The sequence below is a fragment of the Macaca nemestrina genome, chromosome 13 (assembly GCF_043159975.1).
Source record: "Macaca nemestrina isolate mMacNem1 chromosome 13, mMacNem.hap1, whole genome shotgun sequence".
NCBI classification, from domain to species: Eukaryota; Metazoa; Chordata; class Mammalia; order Primates; family Cercopithecidae; genus Macaca; species Macaca nemestrina.
Genome location: NC_092137.1, coordinates 120,572,431 through 120,599,335, shown reverse-complemented (window position 1 = coordinate 120,599,335; position 26,905 = coordinate 120,572,431). Strand labels below are relative to the sequence as shown.

Sequence of the window (26,905 nt, the reverse complement as noted above, 5' to 3'; positions counted from 1 at the left end):
GGGTTTTGCTGTGCAGAGGGAGAGAAGGCCAGGGCACGTTCCAGCGAGGTGGGGACATTTGAGCTGTGTCTGGAAATAGAAGAAGGAACCTTTGGAACAGAGGACACTGTTGGTGTCCTGGGCAGAAGGGACACAGAGGTGTGGAAATATGTGGGGGACTCAGAGAAACAAGCTGAGGGCAGGGGCAACGGAAGAAGATCAGGGTGGAGGTGAAAAACGTTGGGTTGTGGGAGACTGTGAAAGTCCTTGAATGCCACATTAGAAGGGTGGTGTTGTTATGCCCAGACCGTTTATTCCCCGAAGAAGACCACCAGAGTCCAGAGTCAAAGCTAAGCAGCAAGGATCTTTATTACAGGTTCGAACCTGGAGCTCTCACTTGCTCGTGAAACGAGACGGGCAGGAGAGCTCCCCTACTGAGCTCCGAACAATGTTATATAGTCTAAGGAAAGTAGGCATAGAATCATTATACAAATTGGAGGTATGATTGGCTGGAGTTTGAACAAAGCGATTTGGCAAACTATGATTGGTTCCCGCCATTTCTGATATTTCAGTACAACCCTTGAGGCGGAAGAGCAGTTTTACACAAAGGCAGTTAATTATATTGCATCAGGTTGCACGACCAGTTTATGGCTATCTTGCTTAAACACACCTTGTGACCTGGCTATCTTACTTAAACATTCCTTGTGACCTGGCCTCAGAAAGAGAAACATGTACTTACAGAACTTACGAAGCCTCTGGTACGTGCAAAGATTAGAGAGCAGAACAAGGGTGTAGCGGGTGGGGGGCGGGTACACATCTATCTTTGTGTCCTTTCATTTCTCCCTTCTCATAAGTAACTGGATGTCCAATCTTGGATTTCCAGAGTCTTATAATATAGCCTCACTTTCTGGGTGCAGGAGAGGCTGGTGATGGCTACGGAGGACCATTAGTTGGATGGTATCAAACCTTTCTCTGACAAATTGTAAAATTTTATTTACCACACAGGGGCCTATAGTGAATAGAAGTAGTAAAGACATTAGGGGGCCTAAAAGGGGTGCCAGAAGGGAAAACATTGAAGAGCTCCACCAATTGTTAGCGGCTGTAGTGAATTGTTGCTTTTTCATTTCTAAGCTTAGTTCGTGTAGGCGTTGGACTCTTTCCTCAACTAACCCTGACTCATTTATATAGAAACAGCATTCTTCTTTGAGGAACATACAGGTACCTCCTTTCTCAGCCGTGAGTAAGTCTAAGGCTCTGCGGTTTTGAAGGGTGACCTGTGCTAGGGAGGTGAGCTGCCGCTGAAGGGAGGCTAGGGAATAGGCGGAGTCTTCCATAGCAACAGAGAATTGTTGTAACAGCTTGTCGTTTTCTATCATGGAGTGTTGTAGGGCCCCTCCTGCTAACCCCGCTGCGACGACAGAGGTGGTTAAGGATATTCCGGCAATTAGTGGTAGAAAAACTGCTCGTCTATGTCGCGCAGTTTTAGTTGGGGCGGTCCCTGCCCAGCCTATGAACTCTGCCGGGGTTAGCAGTGTCAGTCGGGGAACTAGGGTAACAGGGATACACAACTGTCCGTCAGAGATGCTTTTGGACAGAGTTTTTAACAGAGTCATATTACACCAGAAGAACACACCAGGGGGAGCATATATGGGACTATTAGGGTATGTAGCCGATTGGTTGCAGAGGCTGTTGCTAAATGCCGAATAACAATAGGGGTATTTCTCTTGGTATGGGTCACGGTACAGGGCTACATCGGGTATCGTGACTATCGATGAGTTAAAACCTGTATAGTTTGTGGGAGGGGAGGATAGAGGAACAGCCGTTAATGGTGGTCTTCCTAGGGTTGCACACATAAAGCAAGAGGACAGGTCGCCTAAACCAGTGAGGTTGGCGAATGCTAGCCCTTCCCGTAATAGAGTTAGCCAGGAGAAGGGCTGCAAGTCTTGTGATAACTTGGTTTCTTGCCTGTGGATTTGTGTGTGGATTAAGGGTTGAATCTGGACTAGACTTCTCCACAGATATAAATGGCTACTGGGCCAGGTACTAGTTGATGAGTAATATACTCCCCCATGTTGTGGGGTTGTCCACCGAGAGTCCCATGGGTCTCTAATTATCCAAGTGTAAGTGACGGGAGACTCAGTTTTGTAAAAATACCACCCTTGTCGTTCTCTCCAGTATCGGACAGAGTGCGTCTTACAGTAGCTATATGGGCAACCTGCACTCTGGTGCCACCAATAATTTTTACAATTATATTCAGTTTGATCATATTCAAAACAGATCATGGGTGTTGCTGGTTGGGCAATCTGGAACCTAGTGAAATTGAGGTAAACTATAGTATTACACCCTGAGGGGGGGCAGTCTGTGCTAGCTAGCAGTTTACCCGCTTGGGGGGTTTCCCCGGGGTGAGTTTTGTTTTCATAGAGCCAGAACCTCCAGACATAGGGATTAGACGGCGCAGCAGTGAGGAGAGTCAGATGCATAAGGCATAAAAGCATAGGTAAGCTAGACATGGTTACGGCTATGGGGATGACGGCGCAGGGTTAGCTTTAAGGGATTGTTCTTAGCTTTGTCTACAGTCCATGTAACCGGTGCTCCAGACGGCTCGAGAAGGTCGGATGTTGGGTCCACTGGTTTGACGTGTGTGTAGTGGATCCACGAAGCGATGCCTTCTACTTTGAGAGCGGTGGGAGTAGTCAGGAGTACTTGCAGTGGTCCTTTCCACCTGGGTTGAAGAGTTTCTTGCCGGTGGCGCTTGACTAGGACCCAGTCTCCCGGCTGGAACGGATGAGGCGTCGGCGGAGGTCCTGCCTCGTACAGTTCTCGTAGTCTGGGCCAAATTTCCTGGTGAATTTTCTGTAAGGCTTGTAAGGAGAACAGGAGCTCAGAGACATTTTCAGTTTCAGGTTTGAGTAAGTCATCTTTTAGACTGGGGACCAGGGGTGGGGGTCTGCCATACATGATTTCATATGGTGTGAGGCCTAGTCTGTAAGGGGTATTTCGGGCCCGGAACAGAGCGTAGGGGAGAAGTACTACCCAATTAGCGCCAGTCTCCATGGTCAATTTAGTTAAGGTCTCCTTCAGAGTCCGATTCATCCTTTCTACCTGTCCTGAGCTTTGGGGCCTATAAGCACAATGTAATTTCCAATTTGCCCCCAGAATGGAAGCCAAATCCTGACTTACCTTACCAACGAAGGCTGGTCCATTGTCTGACCCTATTTGGACGGGAAAGCCATACCTGGGGAGGATTTCTTCCAAAATTTTCTTTGCTACAACCTGAGCAGTTTCTCTCTTAGTTGGGAACGCTTCTGTCCATCCTGAAAAAGTATCTACAAAGACAAGTAAGTACTGATACCCATATTTTCCAGGCTTTATCTCAGTAAAGTCTATTTCCCAATAGATACCAGGCCTAGTTCCTCTACACCTAATTCCTGTGGTGGTCTGGGTTTGGGGGCAAGCGTTGTTTAGTTGGCAGGCTTTGCAATTTGTTGTGACATCGCTGGCCAGTTCAGCTATGCGCCTGATTCTAAACTTGGCGTGCCTGATTAAGTCCATCATTCGCCGGGCACCCAGGTGGGTTGTCCGGTGGATGTGTTCCAACACCTGCCGTCCTAATTTTTCTGGTAGGATGGTTTGGTCATTTATATCAGTCCACCACCCATTTTTAACCTGTTTTAGTGGAAGCGTGTTCATCCATTCGCGATCCTGTTCGGTATAGTCGGGAAAACATGGCAAATTTCGCGGGCCAGGATCGGGGAGCTGGAGCGCGAGGAGCTGACTGGGAGCTTTTGCTATGCTCCTTGCGGTTTGGTCGGCTAAGAAGTTGCCTCGAGCAATTGGCGTAGTTGGTTTCTGATGCCCAGGGCAATGTACAATAGCCAATTTCTTTGGTTTCCACAAAGCAGTTAATAGAGCTAGGATCTCTTGCTTGTTTTTTATTTCTTTGCCTTCGGCTGTTAATAGTCCCCTTTCTCTGTAGATGGCCCCATGTATGTGCGCAGTAGCGAAAGCATAGCGGCTATCCGTGTATACTGTTAGTTTTTTCTCTGCCCCTAGGGTGAGGGCCTGTGTAAGGGCTATCAGTTCAGCTCTTTGGGCCGATGTCCCTGGAGGCAAGGGTTCCGCCCAGATTACCTCAGTCTCTGACGTTACAGCCGCTCCTGCATACCGCTGGCCTTGGTGGACATAGCTGCTGCCATCAGTGAACCAGGTGAGTTCTGTGTCGGGGAGCGGACGATCTTGCAGGTCCTCCCGCACCCCATGCACCTGAGCCAGTATCTCAGTGCACTCATGGGACGGGGCGTCCAAGTCTGGATTTGGCAGCAGTGAAGCAGGGTTTAAAGAGGTTGGGGGCAGAAAAGTTATTCTGAGGGGGTTTAACAGCAGTCCTTGATAGTGGGTGAGCCGGGCGTTACTCATCCATCGGTCCGGCGGCTGCCGGAGGACGCCTTCAATGGCATGCGGGGTTATAACGCGCAACTCTTGCCCCATGATAAGTTTATCAGCGTCTCGGACCATTAGGGCGGTCGCCGCGATTATCCGGAGGCAGGGTGGCCAGCCAGCAGCCACTGAATCTAATTTTTTTGACAAATAGGCAACTGGCCTCTGCCAGGGGCCTAGGTACTGTGTTAACACGGCTTTTGCAACACCCTTACTTTCATCCACGTATAAGTGGAAGGGTTTGGAGACATCAGGGAGCCCCAGCGCGGGGGCTGATAACAAGGCAGTTTTGATTTGCTGAAAGGCCAGCTCAGCCTCTTCCGTCCAATTGAAGGGCTGCCGTTCCTTTGTTGCCTGGTATAGGGGCTTGGCTAACTCAGCAAATCCGGGTATCCATAACCTACAGAACCCTGCCGACCCCAGGAATTCTCTCACTTGCCGTGTTGACTGGGGTCTAGGGATGCGTAGGACTGTTTCCTTTCGGGCTTTGGTTAGCCAGCGTTGCCCCCCTTTTAATAGGTACCCCAGATAAGTTACCTCCGACTTGCAGATCTGAGCCTTTGTTGCTGAGGCTCGGTAGCCTAGCTCCCCCAGAGTCTTCAGGAGGTCCTCAGTCCCTCGAACACAAGTTTCCGGGGACCTGGCCGCTATTAAGAGATCATCAACATATTGCAAAAGAGTTATTTCAGGGTGTTGCCGCCGGTACTCACCCAGATCTTCATGAAGGGCTTCATCGAACAGAGTTGGCGAGTTCTTGAACCCTTGTGGCAGTCTGGTCCATGTTAGCTGACCATTGATGCCCCTCTCAGGATCCGTCCATTGAAATGCAAAGAGTTCTTGACTTTTGGGAGCCAGAGGAAGGCTGAAGAAAGCGTCTTTTAGATCAAGAACGGTATACCACTGTTTTTTGGGATGTAAGGCACTCAGAAGGGTGTATGGATTGGGCACAGTGGGATGTATGTCCATGACCCTTTTATTAACTTCTCTTAAATCCTGTACTGGCCTGTAGTCCGTACTGTTGGGTTTACGAACAGGTAACAGTGGAGTATTCCAGGATGAGTGGCAAGCCCGTAGGACTCCCTGGTCTAGGAGTCGGCGGATATGGGGCGTAATTCCTTCTCTTGCCTCCAGGGGCATAGGATATTGCCGAACCCGAACGGGGTCCGTCCCTGGCTTAACTTCCACAAATATGGCAGGTCGATGTTTAGCTAGCCCCAAGCCCCCAGTTTCTGCCCACGCTTCAGGGAAACGCTGGAGCCAAGAGTCAATTCCCTGATCGGGGGGCTTTTGCTCTTGATGGAGTCGGTACTCATCTTCTAAGGTGACAGTCAGGATAGATATTGGCCTGTTTTGGGAATCAGTTGTCTTGGGCCCTTCTGGCTCAAAGTGGATTTGGGCCCCCATCTTTGTCAGCAAGTCCCTCCCTAGTAGAGGGCAGGGGCTCTCTGGGATGACTAGGAAGGAATGGGAGACTTTTCCCGTTCCTAAGTCTACAGTCCTCTGGGTTGTCCAGGGGTATTTTTTGATGCCTGTGGCCCCGTGCACCCAGGATGTTTTCTTAGACATTTTTCCAATTGGTTTGGTTAGGACTGAGCGTTCCGCCCCAGTATCGACCAAGAAGCGAACTGGGGACCCCTCCACTTGCAAAGTTACCCTGGGTTCGGGGAGGGGGTCCGAACCCCGTCCTCCCTAGTCAGAGTCCTGGGTAACGAGTACGGAGGTAGGGTTAGCTGGTCTCCGTTTCTTTGGGCAGTCTTTAATCCAGTGGCCACGTTCCTTGCAATAAGCACACTGATCTTTTTCTAATCCTTGCCTAGGGCCTTGCTTTTTCTGCTTTCTGTTTTGGCCATTTCCTGCCTGGGGGAAAGCTGCTACTAAGACTTTGGTCATTTCTTTGGTTGCCTTGAACTGTTTTTCTTCTGGAGTATCCCTATTATTATAAACTCGCTGGGCCATCTGAAGGAGGTCCTGAATCTGCTTTCCCTCTAAACCTTCTAATTTCTGGAGTTTTCTTTTAATATCTGGTGTTGCCTGGTTTACAAAGGACATTACTACCGCTGCCTGATTTTCCGGTGCTTCCGGGTCCATAGGGGTAAACTGTCTGAAGGCTTCCATTAATCTCTCTAAATACACAGCGGGGCTTTCTGTCTTACCTTGTAACACAGAATATACTTTAGCCAAATTGGTGGGCTTGCGAGCTGCAGCCCGGAGACCCGCCATTAGAGTCTGGCGATAAATGAGCAGTCGTCCCCTACCTTCTGCCGTGTTGTAGTCCCATCTGGGCCGGGTCAAAGGGAAAGCCGCATTAATGAGGTCAGGATTTGCAGTTGGCTGGCCGTCATCTCCTGGAACCAGTTTTCTGGCCTCAACTTGGATTCTTTCCCGCTCCTCCGTTGTGAACAGGATTCGGAGGAGCTGTTGACAGTCATCCCAGGTCGGCTGGTGAGTAAACATGACACTGTCTAACAACGAGGTTAGATCTTTGGGATTATCTGAGAACCGAGCATTTTGGGACTTCCAATTGTATAAATCACTGGTGGAAAAAGGCCAATACATGAGACGGGAGAGCCCGGTATCATCGAGCGATCCTATTTCTCTGAGAGGCAGGGCTACAGTGGAGTCAGGGAGTCGGGAAGCTTGGTCCCGCTGTACGCGGCCTCGTGTTCGGCCGGCCGGCCCCCCCAGGTTACTTTCACTCTCGGCTGCTTCCGCTTCTCGGTTTCCCTCTACGGAAGCACCACCCTGGGGGACTAGGTCCTGCGGGATAAGGTGCTGATATGGTGGGGGAAATGTGGGTTCTAACGTTAGGGGGTCCTGGCTGTCCGGCAGCACAGGGGCCGAGGGAGCAGAGGGAGTCTTTTGTCTTGTAGGTCGCGTTACTAGGACTTTGCAGGGCTCAAGGATGAATGGAGTTATCCAGGGTGGTGGGTTTTCCACAAGATCCTGCCACACTAGAATATAAGGAATTTGATCAGGATGTCCTGACTGCCCTGGCAGGAAAATCTTAGTTTTTACCTTAGTAATAATAGAGAGACAGAAAGTTCCTTCAGAGGGCCACCCTACGCCGAAAGAGGGCCACTCCGAACGGCAGAAAGTAACTAGCTTTCCCTTCTTTAGTTCTACGCTTAAGTTACGCCCCCGAGCCTTCACATCCTTAAAATTGGTAACAAGGAGTGAGAGCGGCGTGCTCTGGTTGTTGCCCATCTTTGGACTGCTCCTACAAAGAGAAGGGGGGACGAAAATGAGTGTGAAGCAGAGGGGAGTATCCGACAGGTCCGGTCCTGGAGGGGGAAGAAAAGGTTTTATGTTTCGTTTTGGGCTTACACTTAACACTTAACAATAATGGACAGACAGTAATAACGATGAGCATTCGCGAGCGCGTGTCGGACTTCCGACCTGAGTCAGACGGGGCAACCAAGGATGGAGGCCCCCAGATGGGCACTGGGGAACGTCTCCCACCAGTCCCGAGTGGCTGTCTTCTAGCGCGTCCGCCAAGACCGTGCCACTTACAGAACAGACCAATACAGATTACAGATTACGGATTTCGCGAAATTTCAGGGAGACAGACAGAGACAAAGACAGAGACAGTGACAAAGCCGGCTTACCTACAGATTAAGATCCGTTGACTTGGGGGTCTGGTGGGCTTGGGGGAAATCCCGGACGAGCCCCCATTTGTTATGCCCAGACCGTTTATTCCCCGAAGAAGACCACCAGAGTCCAGAGTCAAAGCTAAGCAGCAAGGATCTTTATTACAGGTTCGAACCTGGAACTCTCACTTGCTCGTGAAACGAGACGGGCAGGAGAGCTCCCCTACTGAGCTCCGAACAATGTTATATAGTCTAAGGAAAGTAGGCATAGAATCATTATACAAATTGGAGGTATGATTGGCTGGAGTTTGAACAAAGCGATTTGGCAAACTATGATTGGTTCCCGCCATTTCTGATATTTCAGTACAACCCTTGAGGCGGAAGAGCAGTTTTACACAAAGGCAGTTAATTATATTGCATCAGGTTGCACGACCAGTTTATGGCTATCTTGCTTAAACACACCTTGTGACCTGGCTATCTTACTTAAACATTCCTTGTGACCTGGCCTCAGAAAGAGAAACATGTACTTACAGAACTTACGAAGCCTCTGGTACGTGCAAAGATTAGAGAGCAGAACAAGGGTGTAGCGGGTGGGGGGCGGGTACACATCTATCTTTGTGTCCTTTCAGTGTCACCACAGAGAGGAACTCTCAGAGGAGCCGGCCACCCTACCCATCTGCATCTCAGAAACATGGCTTGGTTGTGCCAGGGAAAGGCTGGCGCTGCCATGGCCTGCTGCTGGCTCCTTGATGAAAGCTGGGAAGGACCCCGCCTTGGGTGGGAGCAGCAGGAATGGAAGGAGGGGGAGGGGACTGCCTCCAGCCATGAGCCACAGGAACCAGCATCAACGGGACCCCACGGCCAGTTTGGAAGCAGTGAATGGGAGGTGAGGAGAAGAGAAGGTAGGAGCAAGGCAGAAAGGAGTCACCACGGCCAGTTTGGAAGCAGTGAATGGGAGGTGAGGAGAAGAGAAGGTAGGAGCAAGGCAGAAAGGAGTCACCACGGCCAGTTTGGAAGCAGTGAATGGGAAGTGAGGAGAAAGTGGGAGCAAGGCAGAAAGGAGTGAGGATGACTGATTCCCGGTTGACAATGATTATGATATTAACTGATTGAAATGCAGATTTCAAGAAGAGGCAAGTAGGCTTGGGGGTGGCTAGTGGAGGAAGCTGAGTTTGCGAACCTGTAGTGTGTGCGTGGGTGTCTAAAAGTCCCTAGAAATATATGGAGCTAGAGTTTGGGGACAGTGTGGCCTGAAGATTCCGACTTGAGGGACATCTAGGCAAGTCAAGGTATATTTTTCTTTTTGATATACTCTTACTGATCTTTAAAATTGTTTACACTGTGGACAATTTGGAAAACACGGATAAGCATTAAAAAGGAGAAAATGTGGTTGGGTGAGGTGGCTCACTCCTGTAATCTCAACACTTTGGTAGGGTGAGGCAGGAGGATTGCTTGAGCCCAGGAGTTCGAGACCAGCCTGGGCAACGTATTGAGACCCTGTCTCTCCAAAAAATTTTAAAATTAGCTGGGCGTGGTGGTGTGTGCCTGTAGTCCTGGCTACTCAGAAGGCTGAAGTAGAAGGATTGTTTGAACCCAGGAGTTCAAGGATGCAGTGAGCTGTGATTGCACTGCTGCACTCCAGCCTGGGCAACAGAGAGAGTCCCTGTCTCTAAGGAAAAAACAAACCAAAAAAGGACAAAATTTAAATCACTCATAATTGGATTTTGTGGGTTTTTTCCCATCTCACATATCACGTGCATTTTTCCAAGTCATGAAAAATTTTTCAGGAGCATCCTTCTCAACGACTGCGTCGCATTCTGTTACATGAATTTAGTAAACCTTGCACCTTAAAGCTATTTTTGTTTAATTTTTGAATAGTAATGCATATTCTAATGCATTCTTTTCTACCTTCGTAGAAAAGCATAGCCAGAGAAAATTCTCCCTCTCACCCCTTTCACCAGCTAGGAGGCACCTGATATGACTAGTTTTTCTGTATCTCCTTTCAGAGATGGTCTCTGTTATACATCAAAAGTGTATTCATATATATTTCCTCTTTTTTACAAAAACAAATGTTAGCCTATTGTACACACAATTCTGCACCTTTATCCGTCAAACAGTGTGCCTTGGAGATGGCTTCATATCGTTTAATACGGAGCGTCCTCATTGTCTTCTAGGTTCCATCGCACGGCTATCCCATCACTTATTTAGCTAGTCCCGGGCAGACGCGCAGTCAGATTGTTTTTGAGCTTTTTGTTTTACACAGTCTTGCCAAAGCAACTCTGCGCATATATCGGTTTGCAGGTGAGTGAGTATATCTGTAGTGTACATTCTGAGAAGCGGACTCAGCTGCAAGGTCCATGTTTTGATCGATACTGCCAAACAGCAGCCCCCAAAGAGGATGTCACAAGCGACATCCCCACAAGCAGTGGATTGAGAAGAATTATTGATCTACAGTCCAGTATGGACTTTGGAGGCTCTGGAATCTCCCAATAATAGATACAACATACACTCAAAAAAATTTTTTTTCTGGAGAGAAGATCAATCTATTTCACCAGAATCTGAGGGTCCGCTCAAAGATGGAGAATCAAGGATATGAATAATGGCTGGAGTCAGGCCAAGCACAGTGGCTCACACCTGTAATCCTAGCATTTCGGGAGGCTGAGGCAGGCAGATTACTTGAGGTCAGGAGTTCGAAACCAGCCTGGCCAGCATGGGGAAACCCAGTCTTTACTAAAAATACAAAAAAAATTAGCCAGGACTGGTGGCACGTGCCTGTAATCCCAGCTACTCGGGAGGCTGAGGAGGCAGGAGAATCGCTTGAACCCGGGAGGTGGAGGTTGCAGTGAGCTGAGATCGTGCCACTGCACTCCAGACTGGGTGATGGAGTGAGACACCGTCTAAAAGAAAAAAAAAAAGCTTGAGTCAGAAATGTGCAAATTACCCCAAACATAATTTAGAAATTCTTGAGGACTTCCGAATTCAACACTGCCTTTTCAACACACGTGGTCTATTTTTGCATTATTCCTTGGATTCTCTCAAAAAGGCAAATTGATGTTTGATATTCGTGTTCTATGTAGAAGATATTGAGATGTACCACTCAATTTCCATTTTTTGCTTTTGAATTTTCGCTGGCTTTGTAGGAGCTGAATGTGTAAGGCCAGTGTTATTCCAAATATTCAGCAGAATTTTCTCCTTGGAAGAATAGACACAGATGCTGCTCTGGATCAGTTACATGGACACTAGCTTCCTGCCTGCTTATTAAATATCTGAGGGAGCACTATAAAGTGATAGTCTCTAAAATTTAGCAGGTCAAAGGGGTTCTAGAAATATTAGTCTTCATTAAAATGGAATCATATACACATTGGATAAGTGTCCTTTGGTGGGCATCCGTAATGTAAACTGTCAGGGTCTTTGCTGGGAACAGCCCCATACAGCTTTGGCTGTGGTCATTTTGGGAATTCTTTGAAGTGAGGGGCTGGCCTGGACTAGAATCAAGAAAATGGACATGGTAAAGGCATCTGCACCATCCTAAATAAAACTAATGGCTAAAGCCTTAGCATGGAGTATGTGAGAGCCGGAGGGTGGGGAAGGTGCAGGGTGATCAGCCTGCACATACGCAAACAGACCTCCTTCAGGCAGGGAGGAGATGGAATCTGCCTTTCTGGCCACTCCAGCTGATGTGTGTGGAGCCCTGGCTGCACAGCTGATGTGTGTGGAGGAGGGCTGCACAGCTGATGTGTGTGGAGCCCTGGCTGCACAGCTGTTTAGACTCGGAGCAGAGGGAACTGGGGAAAGTGGCTCAGGTGTGCCACTTGACCTTATCCTAGGCTGACAGCAGCACCTGGCAAATATGCTCAACAAATATTTGTGGAATGCTTTCTAAGGAACATCATCTCATTTACTCCTCACAGCAGTCCTGTAAGGAGGGAGTATTAGTTCTGAGCCACAGATGAGGAAACTCACATTAGACAGGACATGCCCTAGGCCATTCAGATGGGCAGTGCTGGATGAGCGTCAAGCCCAGGTCTCTAGTTCTGGAGCTGTTTCCATCATTCCATACAGCTGAAGACAGCGTGAGCGAGCGAGACTGTCATGTGTATCACTGTAAGCCCCACACCTGCATCCAGTCTCAGGTGTTTCCTTCATATTAAACTGGCATGATGTTCAAGTGACCCAGGATGGTGCTGGGGGCTGGGCAGAGGGTGGGGGTGCCCCTTAGTGGCAGAGGGAGCTCCATCCCTGCAACGGGAGACAGCCATTCCTGTCCTCCTGTCCCTCCCCACTGAGGAGTCCTTTTGCTGGTTTATATCCTCAGAGCTTTGAAGAGCAGACTCAGAAAGTTGAAGCAAACCTCTCACCACCGCAGACTGCCTAACCGTGCCCCTTTGCATCACTCATTCCAGCAGCTTCTCTGGGCTGTGGAGTGGTGGGCCCGCTCCCTGTCTAGCTCCTGTGTACACTGAAGAAGCCTCTCTTAGCTCTGGGACGCCTTCATCCAGGCCTCACAGAGCCTGCCTGCTTTCTTCAGCTTCTAAGATGAACGCCCAGCACATGGGAAGGCCTTCAACAAACATGTCTTCCTTCACTGTCTGTGGGAAGCATTGACCATAGCATGTTGGAGGCTGGAAATTGCTCTTTTGCAGCCCAGCACTTTGTCCCACCCAATTGAGAGACCTCCGAGCCAAGGCCCATGTCTTGTGGATCACTGTACTCTCACCATCTGCCAGAGTCTTGTCTTTGTTTACTGAATTGAATCGACATGTTTATAAGGAGCCACTCACCACTGTATATGGAATTACTGTTTGGGTATCTGTAGTAAATACTAAGGATTTTCATATTCTTTTCTTTCTCTTCTTCTCTTTCCATCTCCCTTCCCCCCCCTCCCCAAAACTTATCGTTTCAGCCGCCTGAAATGGTTATAGACCAGGTCAAAGTTTTTCAGGAAATTCCTATTTATACCATCTCCTTCAACTACAACGATGAGATTGCAAACAGGTTTTTGAAAGAGGTTGCTGCTTTGACTGGAGGAGAGTTCCATTTTTATCATTTTGGTTGCAAGGATCCCACTCCTCCAGAGGCTGTTCAGGTAAGAGCTTGGTGGGCTGAGAAGGGAGTGTTCATTTATTTGAGCATTACAGGCTGGCGGTCCCTGGATAATACCTTCATTGAGAAAAGAGCAACCATAAAGATAACTAAGACAAAAAAAAAAAAATGAGTCACTTAACAGTGAGTGTACCAGTGTTTCTCAGAATGTAGCCCAAGGACCACCCGAGCTAGGGCATCTGAGCAGATTCCTGCATCCCATTTCAGAGATGCTAAAGCAGGTTGTAGGCATAGAGGCCCAGGAATTATAAATCAATGCATGTATTTTGTTTTTCTTCTAAGCTTTTTATTGTAGAAAGTTTCAAACATTACACAAAAATAGAAGCATATATAGACCCCCATGTACCCATAATTTAAATTCAATAATTATCAATATTTTGCCAAACTTTAGGAATCTGTGTTTTTAACAAGGATACCCAGGGGGCTATATGTGAAGTTTGTTAATCACTGCTATACACAGATATTTGTAGAAAATGAAACAATGTCAAATGTAGGTGGTTAGTTGCTTGCTGACCTCTCAGACTATGTAACCGTTTGACCACCTGATAAAGCAATTTATTTTAATAGGCTAATGGGAGAAAGCAAATAAAATTCTGTTCTCTCATCCTCCAGACTTGGCCTGTTCATATGCGTTTCAAGGATGCCCTTCTAGGGTGTGTTTTTTGTTTTCTGTTCTGAGGAGTGACTTTAAATCCAGATTCAGTGGGTAGCAGGACAAGTCAGAATACTGATCAGTGCTTCATGTGAGTGAACTACCTGGGACTAGGGAATGAATCATCCAAAAGCATTGGAGGTACCAGTGCTTTAGTCTCACAGAGCGCTGGGAAGAGTACTCCCATTAGCAAGGATTGAAAACTTCATAATCCTTTGGGCATTGGGTAAAGCACACAGGAGAGTGTTGCCTCAGTAGTGGGAGCAACCAAACACTCCGGTTCCACCTAGCAAATCTTAAATGAAAGGCCTGCAAGGATCAAACTGCTTCCAACTAACTTAACTGCATCCCAGAACAAACCCCAAGAATAATTACAAGTAAACAAAAATATTCACCACCTGACAAAGTAAAATCAGCAATGCCTAGCATACAACTGAATATTATCAGGCATGCAAAAAAGTAGGAAAATACAGACCCATAATGAGGAGGAAAAACAAACTGAAGACTTAAAATATACCCAGAACTCAATGTTACTATTAGAGCATTGAAACAGTCCTTGTAACTGTGGGGGAGACATGAAAGGTACAAGTAAGACACAAATTAAACATCTAGTGATGAAAAATATGTGGAATGGGATGAGCAGCAGATCAGACATTGCATAAGACGAGACTAGTGAATTGGAAGGCAGCAATAGAAGCTATCCAAAATGTAACACAGAAGAATGAGAATTCAAAAATAAAAGCCAAACAAAAAACAGCATCAGTGAGTCGTGGAAAAATCCAAGCAGCCTAATAAACACATAACTGAAACAACAGTGGCCAAAAATGTTCCTAATTGGATTACAACAGTAAACCCACAGACCCAAAAGAACCTCAATGAATCCCAAGTGCAAGAAACATGAAGAAAACCAGGCCAAAGCAGAATCAAACTTTTCAGAAGCAGTGACAAAGAGAACATCTTAAAATAATAGAAAGAGGACACATTGTGCACGAGGAACAGTAGTAAAGGTAACAGCAGATGTCTCCTCAGAAATAATGCAAGTAAGGAGACAGTGGAGAAACATGTTTAAAATACTGAGAGACTGTCCACATAGTGTCTATGCAGAGTGAAAATATCTGTCAAAGAGGAAGATAAAATAGACTTTTTAAGATATACGAAAATGGTCAGGTTCAGTGGCTTACACCTGTAATCCTAGCACTTTGGGAGGTTAAGGTGGGCAGATTGCTTGAGCTCAGGAATTCAAGACCAGCCTGAGCAACATGGCGAGACCCCACCTCTACAAAAAATATAAAAAGTAGCTGGGCATGGTGGTTTGGTTTGCACCTGTAGTTCTAGCTACTTGAGGGGGCGCTGAAGCAGGAGGATCACTTGAACCCAGGAGGCAGAGACTGCAGTGAGCCGAGATCGTGCCACTGCACTCCAGCCTGGGCGACAGTGAGATCCTGTCTCACCAAAAAAAAAAAAAAGGTATGCAAAAACTAAAAGAATTCATCACCAACAAGCCTGCAGTACCAGAAACATTAAAGGGGAGTACTTTAGACAGAAGGAAAACCTTACCAGATAGAAATATGAATCTATGCTAAGGAATAAAAAGCATTGGTAAAGATGATGCTGACTGCATAGGTAAATATGTAAAAAAGATTTCTTCTTGCATAATTGTAAGAAAAAGTACAGGATGGACTTCCAGTTCCAGCAAAGACAGAGTACTGCCATCCGTTGTAGGTCCACCATCTCAAAACCAGAAAGCCCTGGTTATAACTCCAAAAGTGGACAAAGGACTCATTGTCCTGTCATTCTTCAACCATTGTGGAAGACAGTGTGGCGATTCCTCAAGAATCTAGAACCAGAAATACATTTGACCCAGCAATCCCATTACTCGGTATATACCCAAAGGAATGTAAATCATTCTCCCATAAAGACACATGCACACATATGTTTATTGCAGCTCTATTCACAATAGCAAAGACATGGAACCAACCCAAATGCTCATCAATGATAGACTGGATAAAGAAAATGTGGTACATATACACCATGGAATATTATGCAGCCCTAAAAAGGAATGAGATCATTCTTTTTCAGGGACATGGATGAAGCTAGAAGCCATCATCCTCAGCAAACTAACACAGGAACAGAAAACCACACATTGCATGTTCTCACTTATAAGTGGGAGCTGAACAATGAGAACACATGGACACGGAGAGGAACAACACACACTGGGGTCTGTCAGTGGTGGGGGGCAAAGGGAGGGAGAGCATCAGGACAGGACAAATAGCTAATGCATATGGGGCTTAATGCCTAGGTGCCAGGTTGATAGGTGCCACAAACCACTATGGCATATATTTACCTGTGTAACAAACCTGCATGTTCTGCACATGTATCCTGGAACTTACAGTGAAAAAAAAAAGACTCATTGTTGTGTCATTCTCCACATTCCGAGGTCCTTTGGCAATGAGTCCTTGGGACTTTATTTCTATTCATATATCCCAGACAGGGCACTACAGAAGCCTCTCCAACGTGGAGTCTCCAACAAGCAGTGACAAAAAATGCCCCAGGAAAAGCCTGTTCCCCACGACCACTGCCCCAGCCAAATGACTGGGAAGAGCACAGCTTAACAACAGAAAACCTTTTTCACAATACCTGTCCTGCTCCATATACTGTGGAAAAACTGCATCCCTTCCCCTGGGATTTTAGTGGTGCCAAACAGGGAGCCACTCTTTCACCCACTCTCTTGCTTCATGGAAGCAAGTGACTGCGCTCTGATCCCCCTGCCGAGTGGAGTAGTAGAGCTGACCAGGGAGCTAACCTTGCATTCCTACGTGGTGGAAGCAGGCAGCAACGCTCTGATTTCCTTGCTGAGGCTGTGTCAGTGAGGCTTAGTGGAAAGCTCATTCTCCTTCTGGAAGCAGGTGGTGCTTCCATTTTCCTGCTAGGGTAATATCAGAGGGACTGAGTGGAAAGCTGATCTCTCATCCATGCGTGGGCAGGAGCAGCAGTGCCCTGAGTCCCCTACCAGGGTAGTGTCCACAGTGCCCAGTGTCAAGCGGACCCTCCACTCCTATCAGGCAGCACCACAACCTAAGCAGGAAGTGTGAGGCCAGTGTAGTCACTGTTTGCTTCGCCAGAGTCCTCATGTCAGCAGGATTCAGCATGAAGATGAGCCTCTACAAAGAGCCATCATCAATGAACATGAAAAAGGGAGAGAGCTGGGGAAAGGCCACGCTCCGCTTTCCCCCATCTATGGTGTTAGTAATGGGAAGCCTCATCTCCACACTCATACAACAGCATGAGACCAAGGGAGAAACTGTGAAACAGGACTAGCCCCCACAGTGGTCCTCCCCATAATGTCAGCAGGGCCCAGCGGAGGACTGAGGCTTCACTTCCATTCAGCATTGACGAGACTGAAGGAGGTGGCGCTAGGTGGGCTACTCAGTACACTGTCAACCCCCTACCCTTAAGAGAAAACTGTCCCACAAAAGAAAACTGTGCCACAGAAAGACAGTTGAACTCTTTTTTTAGTATATGTGCTGCCGAAGCGAGCACGACAGTTGAACTCTTAATCCTGCCACTCTGACAGCTCGCCCCGACAAAAAATAGCTGGGAAAGCTCACCAGATCCATAGTTATGCCCAAGTGAAAGTCAAGTTTATCTATGACAGCCCAGCCCCCACACATATAAGAAGTACACCAGAGGAGGATGTTTACTTGGATAGGTGGGCAGAGCTTGCTAAAGGGACACAGCTGCCAGTGGCCCATCTGGAAAGCCTCGTTGTCTCTGCAGGCTTGAGACTCTCCTCTCCTGCAGAGACACATCAGAGTGCATGGGAAGAACAGGCAGGAGAGGCCCAGCTAGAACCAGTGGCCCCTTGCAGAAGATTCTTTGTCCCTGTGGGCCAAGGGCTCTCCTACCCTACCCAGTGATACAGGAACACCTGGAGGCACCAAGAGACACCTGGAACCTGACGGAGGAAGACCCCTCCTGTCTCTTCAGGCAGTACCAGCAGGGACCAGTGGGGTCCAGAATGCCACCAGATTAGCAAAGAAGACCAAGATAATACCAAAAGCTTCTGAACATCAAACTGCCATTGGAGCAGAGACCCACAAAAGTAGGACAAATTCCACATGCTCAATTTAAGCAGGGCAACTACCAAGTAAAATAAAAGATTTTAAATAGGACCCAGAATCTTCTCACACAATAGAAAATGCCTAGGATCCAGTAAAAAAAAGTGCCCATCACACAAAGAGCCAAGAAAGCCCCAATTTGAATGAGAAATGACGAATGATGCCAACACTGAGATGATGTTGGAATATGTTGGAATGATCTGCTAGGATTTTAAAGAAGCTGTCATAAAAATGCTTCAACAGTCACTACAAATCCTCTTGAAACAAATGAACAAATAGACAATCTCAGAATATAAGTAGGAATTATAAAAAAAAAATCCAAGTGGAACTTTGAGAACTGAAAAATACAAGAACAGAAAATTTTAAAACCTCAGTAGATAGGTTCAATAGTGAAGTAGAGATGACAGGATAATGTCAGTGAACTTGAAGTCAGAACAACAAAATTCAGTCACTCTAAACAACAGAGAGAAAATAGACAAATAGAGCCACAGGGACCTGTGAGACAATGACAGAATATCCAGCATTAGTATCATCAGAGTCCACAAAAGAAACAAGAAGGAAAATGGGACTGAAAAAAAATGACAAAATAATAGCCGAAAACTTCCCAAAGTTGGTGAAATATACAAATATACAGATTCAAGAATCTGAGTAAACTCCAAACAGGATAAGCCCAAAGAAATCCAGGCCAAGATGTGTCATAGTTAGACATTTGAAAATTAAAGACAAAGAAAAAAATAATTAAAATGACACCAATTCAATTGCAGATTTGACAGCAGACTTTCTGTCCAAGACCAAAGAAGCCAGGGGAAAAATGGCACAATATTTTTCAAGTATGAAAGAAAAGAACCATTAACCATGAATTTTATTATTTTATTTTATTTTATTTTATTTTATTTTATTTTATTTTATTTTATTTTTAGAGACAGAGTTTTACTGCATCACCCAGGCTGGAGTGCAGTGACACAGTGTTGGCTCACTGAAGCCTTAAACTGTTATGCTCCTGTGATTCTCCTGCCTCAGGCTTCCAAGTAGTTAGGACTACAGGTGTGTGCCACCATGCATGGCTAATTTTTTCATTTGTAGAGACAGGGTCACACTATGTTGCCCAGGCTGGTCTTGAACTCCTGGCCTCAAGCAGTCCTCCTGCCTCAGCCTCCCCAAGTGCTGCGATTACAGGTATTAGCAACCCCAAACTTTATATTTCACAAAACTATCTTTCAAGGATGAAGGGGAGATAAAAATATTCTTAGATAAATAAAAACTAAAAGAACTTATTGTTAGGAAACTTATTTTTGTTGATTGTTTACAGGAGGTTTTTCAAGCAAAAGGAAATTATAAAAGAAATAATTGGAGCATCAGAAAGAAAAGAAGAAAGAGCAGAAATATTGGGAGATATAATCTATCCTTTTCTTCATGAGATTTACAAATCGTATTTTTAATGATTGAAACAAAAGTTGTAACATCACGTAACACTGAAGACAATAATATTTGAAGCTGGAGAAGGTAAAGGGACCTAAATGGAAGTGATGTTTACTTATTTTCATTGAAGGAGTAAAATGTTGATGCTGGGACTGTTATAAGTCACATATATATGCTGTCATACTGACAAGATTCATTACAAAAGCCATACAAAGGGCTACATTCAAAAACTCTGTAAATAAATCAAAATGGAATTGTAAGAAAAAAAAAAAGTTTAAATAACCCGAAGGAATGCAAGGAAAGAGAGCGGAGGAATGAGACCAGAGAAAACAAACTATAAAATACTGGAAGTGAGTGCTGACATGTCAATAATACTTTTTAAATTAATGGTCTAATTATACCAATCAAAAGACAGATACAGCAGAGTGAATTAAAAAAAAAGAACACAACCAAACTATGTGCTGCTTTCAAAAAACTCACTTTAATTCTAAAAAGGTAGGTTCAACTAAAAGGATTTTTTGAAATATATCATGCAAAAATCCTTAACAAAATATTAGTAAAATGATTCCAGCAATGTATTAAAACTTATACACTACAATCAAGGGGGATTTACTCCATATATACAAGAATATTTGTTCTTTTTTTTTTTTTTTTACCCAGGCTACAGTGCAGTGGCACAATCTTGGCTCACTGCAATCTCCACCTCTGTGGTTCAAGCAATTCTTCTGCCTCAGCCTCCCGAGTAGCTGGGATTACATAGGCACTGGCCACCATGCCCAGCTAATTTTTATTTTTAATAGAGACAGGGATTCCCCATGTTGGCCAGGCTGATCTCGAATTCCTGACCTCATGTGATCCACCTGCCTTGGCCTCCCAAGGTGCTGGCATTACATGCATGAGCCACCCCACCCGGCTATTTGTTTTTATATATTGGAAATATTTGTTCATTTGTTTCAAGAAATTTGTAACTGATTGTTTCAACATTAGAAAATCTATTAGTATTATCCAGCATATCAACAGTCTAAAGAAGAAAAATTGTATGGTTGTATCAATTGATGCAGAAAAAGCCTTGACCAAATTCCACACCATTCATAATAAAAAACTCTCAGCAAAATAGAAATAGAGGAGAACTTCCTCAACTTAATAAGAACATCAGTGCAACACCTACAGCTAAAGTCATACTTAGTAGTGAAAGGCTGTATGATTTCCCCTTAAGATTAGAAGAGAGTCAAAGACATCTATTCTCATCACTCTGATTCAACATACTACTGGAAGTTCTAACCATGGCAACAAAGCAAGAAAAGAAATAAAGGGCATACAGATTGGGAAGGAAGAAATAAAACTTTTCATTTGTAGGTAACATATTATCTACATAGAAAACCCCAGGAGACCTACAAAAAAAATAAAACTAGAACTTTTACGAGATTTCAGCAAAGTCACAAAATTAATACACACACAATTCAATCACATTTTGATAAAGTAACAGTGAGCATGTGGAAGTGAAAATTAAATACCCAATACCAATTATAATTGAGTTTCAAAGAAGATGAAATGTTTATGCACCTAAAAAGTATGTACAGAAGTTTTATGTTGAGAATTACAAAATGCTGAAGATATCAAAGAAGATCTAAATAAATGGAAAGACATGTTCTGTTCATGGATTGAACGACTCAACATATTAGAGACATCAGTTCTCCCCAGCTTGATCTATAGGTTTATTAAAATTTCTATAAAAACCCCAGAAACGTTTTTTACAGACATAGTTAAGCCTATCTAAAATTTATGTGACAAGTCACAGGCTCTAATAAAGTTTAAACAATCTTGAAAAAGAAAAAGTGGGAAGAATCATTATACATAGTATTAATACTTACTATGTAGCTGCATTCATCAAGATGTATGGCTTTAGTGTAGAAACAGACATGTAGACCAATGGAACAGTTATAGAAACACACCCACACAACATGCTCAACTGATTTTTGACAAAGATGCAGAAGCAATCCAGTGGAGGAAAGATAGCCATTTGAATAAATGGTTGGAGCAATTGAATATCCAAAGGCAAAATAATAAACCCTAACCTAAACCTCATACCTCATGGACATCTTAGCTCAAAATGGATCATGGACTTACATCTAAAAACATAAAACTATAAAACTTCTAGAAAGAAATGTGGGAACAATTGGGGGGATGTTGGGCTACCAAAGAATTTTTAGTCTTGATTCCAAAAGCATGATCCATAAAAGGAAGCATTAATATATTGAATGTCATCAAAATTAAAAGCTTTCACTCTTTGGGAGACCCTGTTAAGAGCATAAAAAGATGAGCTGCAGACTTAGAGAAAGTATCTGCAAATGACATATCAGACAAAGGCCTTAGTATCTAGAATATATGAAGAACTCTTAAAACTCAACAGTAGAAAACAAACCATGTAATCAGAAAATAGGCAAAGCGTATGCACAGACATTTCACCGAAGAGAATCTACAGATGGCAAAGAAGCACATGAAAAGAGGGTCAACATCGTAAAATTCAACAGCCCTTCAGGTTAAAAACACTCCATTGTTATGCCCAGACCGTTTATTCCCCGAAGAAGACCACCAGAGTCCAGAGTCAAAGCTAAGCAGCAAGGATCTTTATTACAGGTTTGAACCTGGAACTCTCACTCGCTCGCGAAACGAGACGGGCAGGAGAGCTCCCCCACTGAGCTCCGAGCAGTGTTATATAGTCTAAGAAAAGTGGGCATAGAGTTATTATACAAATCAGATATATGATTGGCTAGTGTTTGAACAAGGCGATTTGGCTAACTATGATTGGTTCCCGCCATTTCTGATATTTCGGTTCAACCTTTGAGGCGGGAGAGCAGGTTTATGGCAGCAAGAGTTTATCTTACTTAAACACGTCTTGTGACCTTGCCTCAGAACTTACAAAATCTCTGGTACGTGCAGAAAAACAGATACTCACAGAACTTACGAAATCTCTGGTATGTGCAAAACAAAATCTCTGGTACGTGCAGAAAAACAGGTACTCACAGAACTTATGAAATCTCTGGTATGTGCAAAGATTAGAGAGCAGAACAAAGTGTAGCGGGGAGGGGGGGCGGGTACACATCTATCTTTGTGTCCTTTCACCATAAACTAGGTATTGGTGGAACATATCTTAAAATAATAAGAGCCATTTATGACAAACCCGTAGCCAATATCATACTGAATGGGCAAAAACTAGAAGCATTCCCTTTGAAAACCCGCACAAGACAAGGATGCCCTCTCTCACCACTCCTATTCAGCCTACTGTTGGAAGTTCTGGCCAGGGCAATCAGGCAAGAGAAAGAAATAAAGGGTATTCAAATAGGAAGAGAGAAAGTCAAACTGTCTCAGTTTGCAGATGACATGATTGTATATTTAGAAAACCCCATCATCTCAGCCCAAAAACTCCTTCAGCTGCTAAGCAACTTTAGCTAAGTCTCAGGATACAAAATCAATGTGTGAAAATCAGAAGCATTCCTATACTCCAATAACAGACAAGCAGAGAGCCAAATCATGAGTGAACTCCCATTCACAACTGCTATAAAGAGAATAAAATACCTAGGAATATAGCTTACAAGGGATGTGAAGGACCTTAACATCACAAACCACATGGTCCAGTCATTCTACTCCTAGATATTTATTCAGGAAGAATGAAAACCGATGTCCATGCAAAGACTTGTATGCAAATGTGTATAACTTGATTTATAATAGCCCAAACCTGAAAACAACATCAACAGGTGAATGGATAAGTAAATCGTGGTATTTAATAGTGGTATACAATAGAATACAGCTCAGCAATAAGAAATGAATGAACTATTGATTCATGCTACAACATGGGTGAATCTTAAAATAATTATATTGAAGGGGTGGCCTGCCCCTCCACACCTGTGGACGTTTCTCGTTAGGTGGAACGAGAGACTTGAGAAAAGAAATGAGACACAGAGACAAAGTATAGAGAAAGAAAAAGTGGGCCCAGGGGACCGGCGCTTAGCATACGGAGGACCCACGCCGGCACAAGTCTCTGAGTTCCCTCAGTATTTATTGATCATTATCTTTACCATCTTAAAGAAAAGGAAGTGGCAGGATAATAGGATCACTGTAGGGAGAAAGTCAGCAGTAAGACGTATGAATAAAGATCTCTGTGACATAAGTTTAAGGAAAAGTGCTGTGCCTTGATATGCATATGAAAACATCTCCATAAACCTTTTTAGTGCATAAAGAGCAGCATTGCGCTAGCAAGTCCCGCCTTTCGCCCTAAGGCGATTTTCTCCTTTCTCACTAAACAGAACATACAATCGGTTTTATACCGAGATGTTCCATTGCCCAGGGACGGGCAGGAGACAGATGCTTTTCTCTATCTCAACCGCCAACAACCGCCAAGAGGCCTTCTTTCCTCTTGTACTAGTCCTCCTCAGTACAGACCCTTCACGGGTGTCAGGCTGGGGGACGATCAGGTCTTTCCCTTCCCACGAGGCCATATTTCAGACCATCACATGGGGAGAAACCTTGGACAATACCTAGCTTTCCTAGGCAGAGGTCCCCGCGACCTTTGGCAGTGTACGTGTCCCTGGGTACTTGAGATTAAGAGAATGGTGATGACTTTTAACCAGCAAGCTGCCTTTAGGCACTTGTTTAACAAAGCACACCCTGCACAGCCCAAAATCCATTAAACCTTGAGTCACCACAGCACAAGTTTCTTGCAAGGACAAGGTTGGGGATAGGGTCACAGATTAACAGCATCTCAAATACAGAACAAAATGGAGTCTCTTATGTCTACTTCTTTCTATATAGACACAGTAACAGTCTGATCTTTCTTTTCCCCACATTATATAAGTGAAGAAAGTCAGGAGAAAAGAGTAATTTCTGTATTATTCCATTTATATAAAATTCTAGAAAACTGAAACTAATGTGTAGTGGCCGAAAGCCAATGAGTAGTTCCTGGAGAATGGAGGGAGAGGGCTTGTAGGAGGGTGGGCAGATTTACAATGGGGCACAAGGGAATTTGGAGGGTGATGAATACGTTCATTATTTTTACTGTAAGAATGATTTCACAGGTGGGAAAGTCAAACTATTCAAATGGTACATTTTACAGATGTTCAGCTTATTGTATGTGAATTACACATCAATAAAGCTGGCTAAAAATGGGATAATATAAGAACAACATAAAATTCTTTCGATTCTTCTTTTCCTGATACAGTTGGCTTTCTGTTAGAAATGTTTGGCATTTGCTGGCCGTGTGCTGTAGCCCCAGGTACTTGGGAGGCCAAGATGAGAGGATCACTTGAGCCCAAGAGCTCAAGACCAGCGTGGACAACATAGTGAGCTCCTTGTCTCAAAAGAAAAGAAAAAAAAAGAAACGTGTTTGGAATTTGAGCTCTTTTTATCTAGTCTTATAGCATATTCACTTCTCATTTTGGCAGAATGAAGATCTGACTCTTTTAGTTAAGGAAATGGAACAAGGTCACCGTGACCTGGAGAAGATGCGAGACCTTTATTCCGAGTCGGTGATCATGGACTGGTGGTACAATGCGGAAAAGGATGGAGACAGCAAGTGAGTGCGCCTGCCCGCCTGTCTCCCTGCGCGGGGGCCTCTCGAGAGCAGGGCCTGCGCCCTGGGCCCTTGTCCTTTCTGAAATGCTCTGTGAAATTTCTTTTAGTGAAAAGAATCACACAGTGTGATTAAGTTAGGATTTTTTTAAGCAAAGAGAATTAATAATTTAATAACAATTTAATCATGGGCTTGAGGAGGCCACATATTCCCCTTTATGTTATCCATGCAGTGCGGACAGGCCCCCAGACCCAAGCAGTGACAGGGCAGAGAGGAGCGCTGTGTGGGGAAGGAGCTCTGACTCAGGGATCCGGAGGCCGAGGCCTGGACTTCCGTCTGTGTGACTGTGGCGAGGCTCAAACTTCCCTCCACACCTCTCCATTGCGTGGGCCTCTGTTTCCTCATCTTTAAAATGGTGGCCGTGGTGGTGGGTTTGGGATAGATGATTTCTCATGTCTGCCCCCATCCTATATTCTAATATATTTCTATTTTGTGGTTTTTAAACAAAATCAAAACCACCCCCGAACACTCCGGAAACTGGTCAAATTTTGTTAAAATGATTTAATATTTTCCAGATATTCAAGTATCACAGCCTACCCTGCCAGGGTATCTTTTTTAGTTCAAAGAATGATAGAAAATTGGGGAAAAAAAGAAAATACATTTATTAATCAGAATTTATTGTTCAACAAAACGCACTCTCTTCCTGTTAAGCAAATTAAGCATTTGTACGGGCTTAGGGTAGGGCATGACTGTGGAACCAGTAAAAAGAGGTAAATGTTATAATGGCCATCTTATAATGAGATTTTATGGCATTATTTTTTTAAGTATTTGTGAAAGCACAGAGACAGCTTCTAAACTTCAAATTTTTGAACAAATAAACTAAGAATCAAGTAAATAAGAAGCCGTTTATTGAGCACAAACCATGCAGTAAGAGAACTGGGGTGCACAGATGAATGTCAGCCTGGTTCCTTCTGCCGTGGGGGGGCACAATGTGGGCACAGACCCACAGAGGGCTGTGGAACCCGGGGCAGGTGCTCCGCGGAGGTGTCAAGGGGCAGCGGTGCAGGAGGGAGGGCACACGTCACAGTGTTGGAGCAGAAGATTGCTCCGGAAGTTTTCCTTTGTATGGCTGCTGTCTTCAGAGCTTCAGAGAAGGTCATGTCTGGGAAAACACTCAAGCGTTTCTGGGATCCCTCCGTTCTGCAGAGCGGTTCCCTGTGATCTGGTGCTGGCATGGGAGGTCCAAGGCAGGAGTTCCTTTCTCTAGCTTTTGTAGGTGCCTGCTGGTAGACACTTTGGTTAGAGAGTGGGTTTCTGCAGTGCTTACTTGTTTATAACAGGCTTTCCCCCCTACGAATCCTCCCATCGGCCCCATGTCGTCACTAGACAGGTGTACAGGTCACGTTTCCTGCAGCTGATAGATGAGGAGAGTGAAGAAGTTTAGAGAAGATTGAGTTACTTGACTGAAGTCACAGAGCCAGGAAGGACCAGACCTGTGATGTTAGCTGTATCTTCTGACTCCAAGGCTGGGCTGCTGTCCACTCTTCGACACTGGTCAGGGATAAATGACTGTTTTTATATTAACCCGGATGGGGGAAGGCTCACTTCTTTAAGTTTGCAGTGTTCAACATGAATGTGTTGACTTAACTCTGCCTTCTTGATGGAAATTTTTTTCTTTCTCTTTTTTTTGCTCTACTTTTTATCTAAATCAAAACAGGCATCAAAAGGAAATCTGTTCTATGGTTTCAACCCCAGAAAAATGTGCAAAGCCTCAATCTGATGTCGGTTCAACACAAACTTCATCCCTGAATGTGTTGAAGGGACCATGGGGCCTTTCAGATCAAAAGATTCGGAAAAAGAAAGTCCTCCACGCAGGTATCAGTGAACAAAACGGCTTGACTCTTTGCTGGTTTCTCTTCAAGGCAAGAAGATAGAATAAAACTAAACCCACGTACTATTTTTAAGACGCACTAAACCTGTGGATTTTTTTAAATTAAAAATTTTACTAAAATAATTGTACATTCACATGATCTTATATATACCT

At 44.7% G+C, this 26,905-nt stretch overlaps 1 protein-coding gene across 3 annotated transcripts in view; it reads left to right on the top strand.

Annotated features, from left to right (window-relative positions):
• Positions 1-26,905, top strand: part of LOC105490064 (von Willebrand factor A domain containing 3B) — a 248,703-nt gene that overhangs the window by 135,752 nt on the left and 86,046 nt on the right. For all 3 annotated transcript variants that reach the window (XR_011612122.1, XM_071077305.1, XM_071077304.1), the window contains exons 14-16: positions 12,907-13,089; positions 24,734-24,864; positions 26,579-26,736. Coding sequence is in view for 2 of the 3 variants with exons in the window: in XM_071077305.1 (XP_070933406.1) it covers positions 12,907-13,089; positions 24,734-24,864; positions 26,579-26,736 (472 nt within the window). In the remaining variant the exon portion in view is untranslated. The remainder of the gene's footprint in view (positions 1-12,906; positions 13,090-24,733; positions 24,865-26,578; positions 26,737-26,905) is intronic.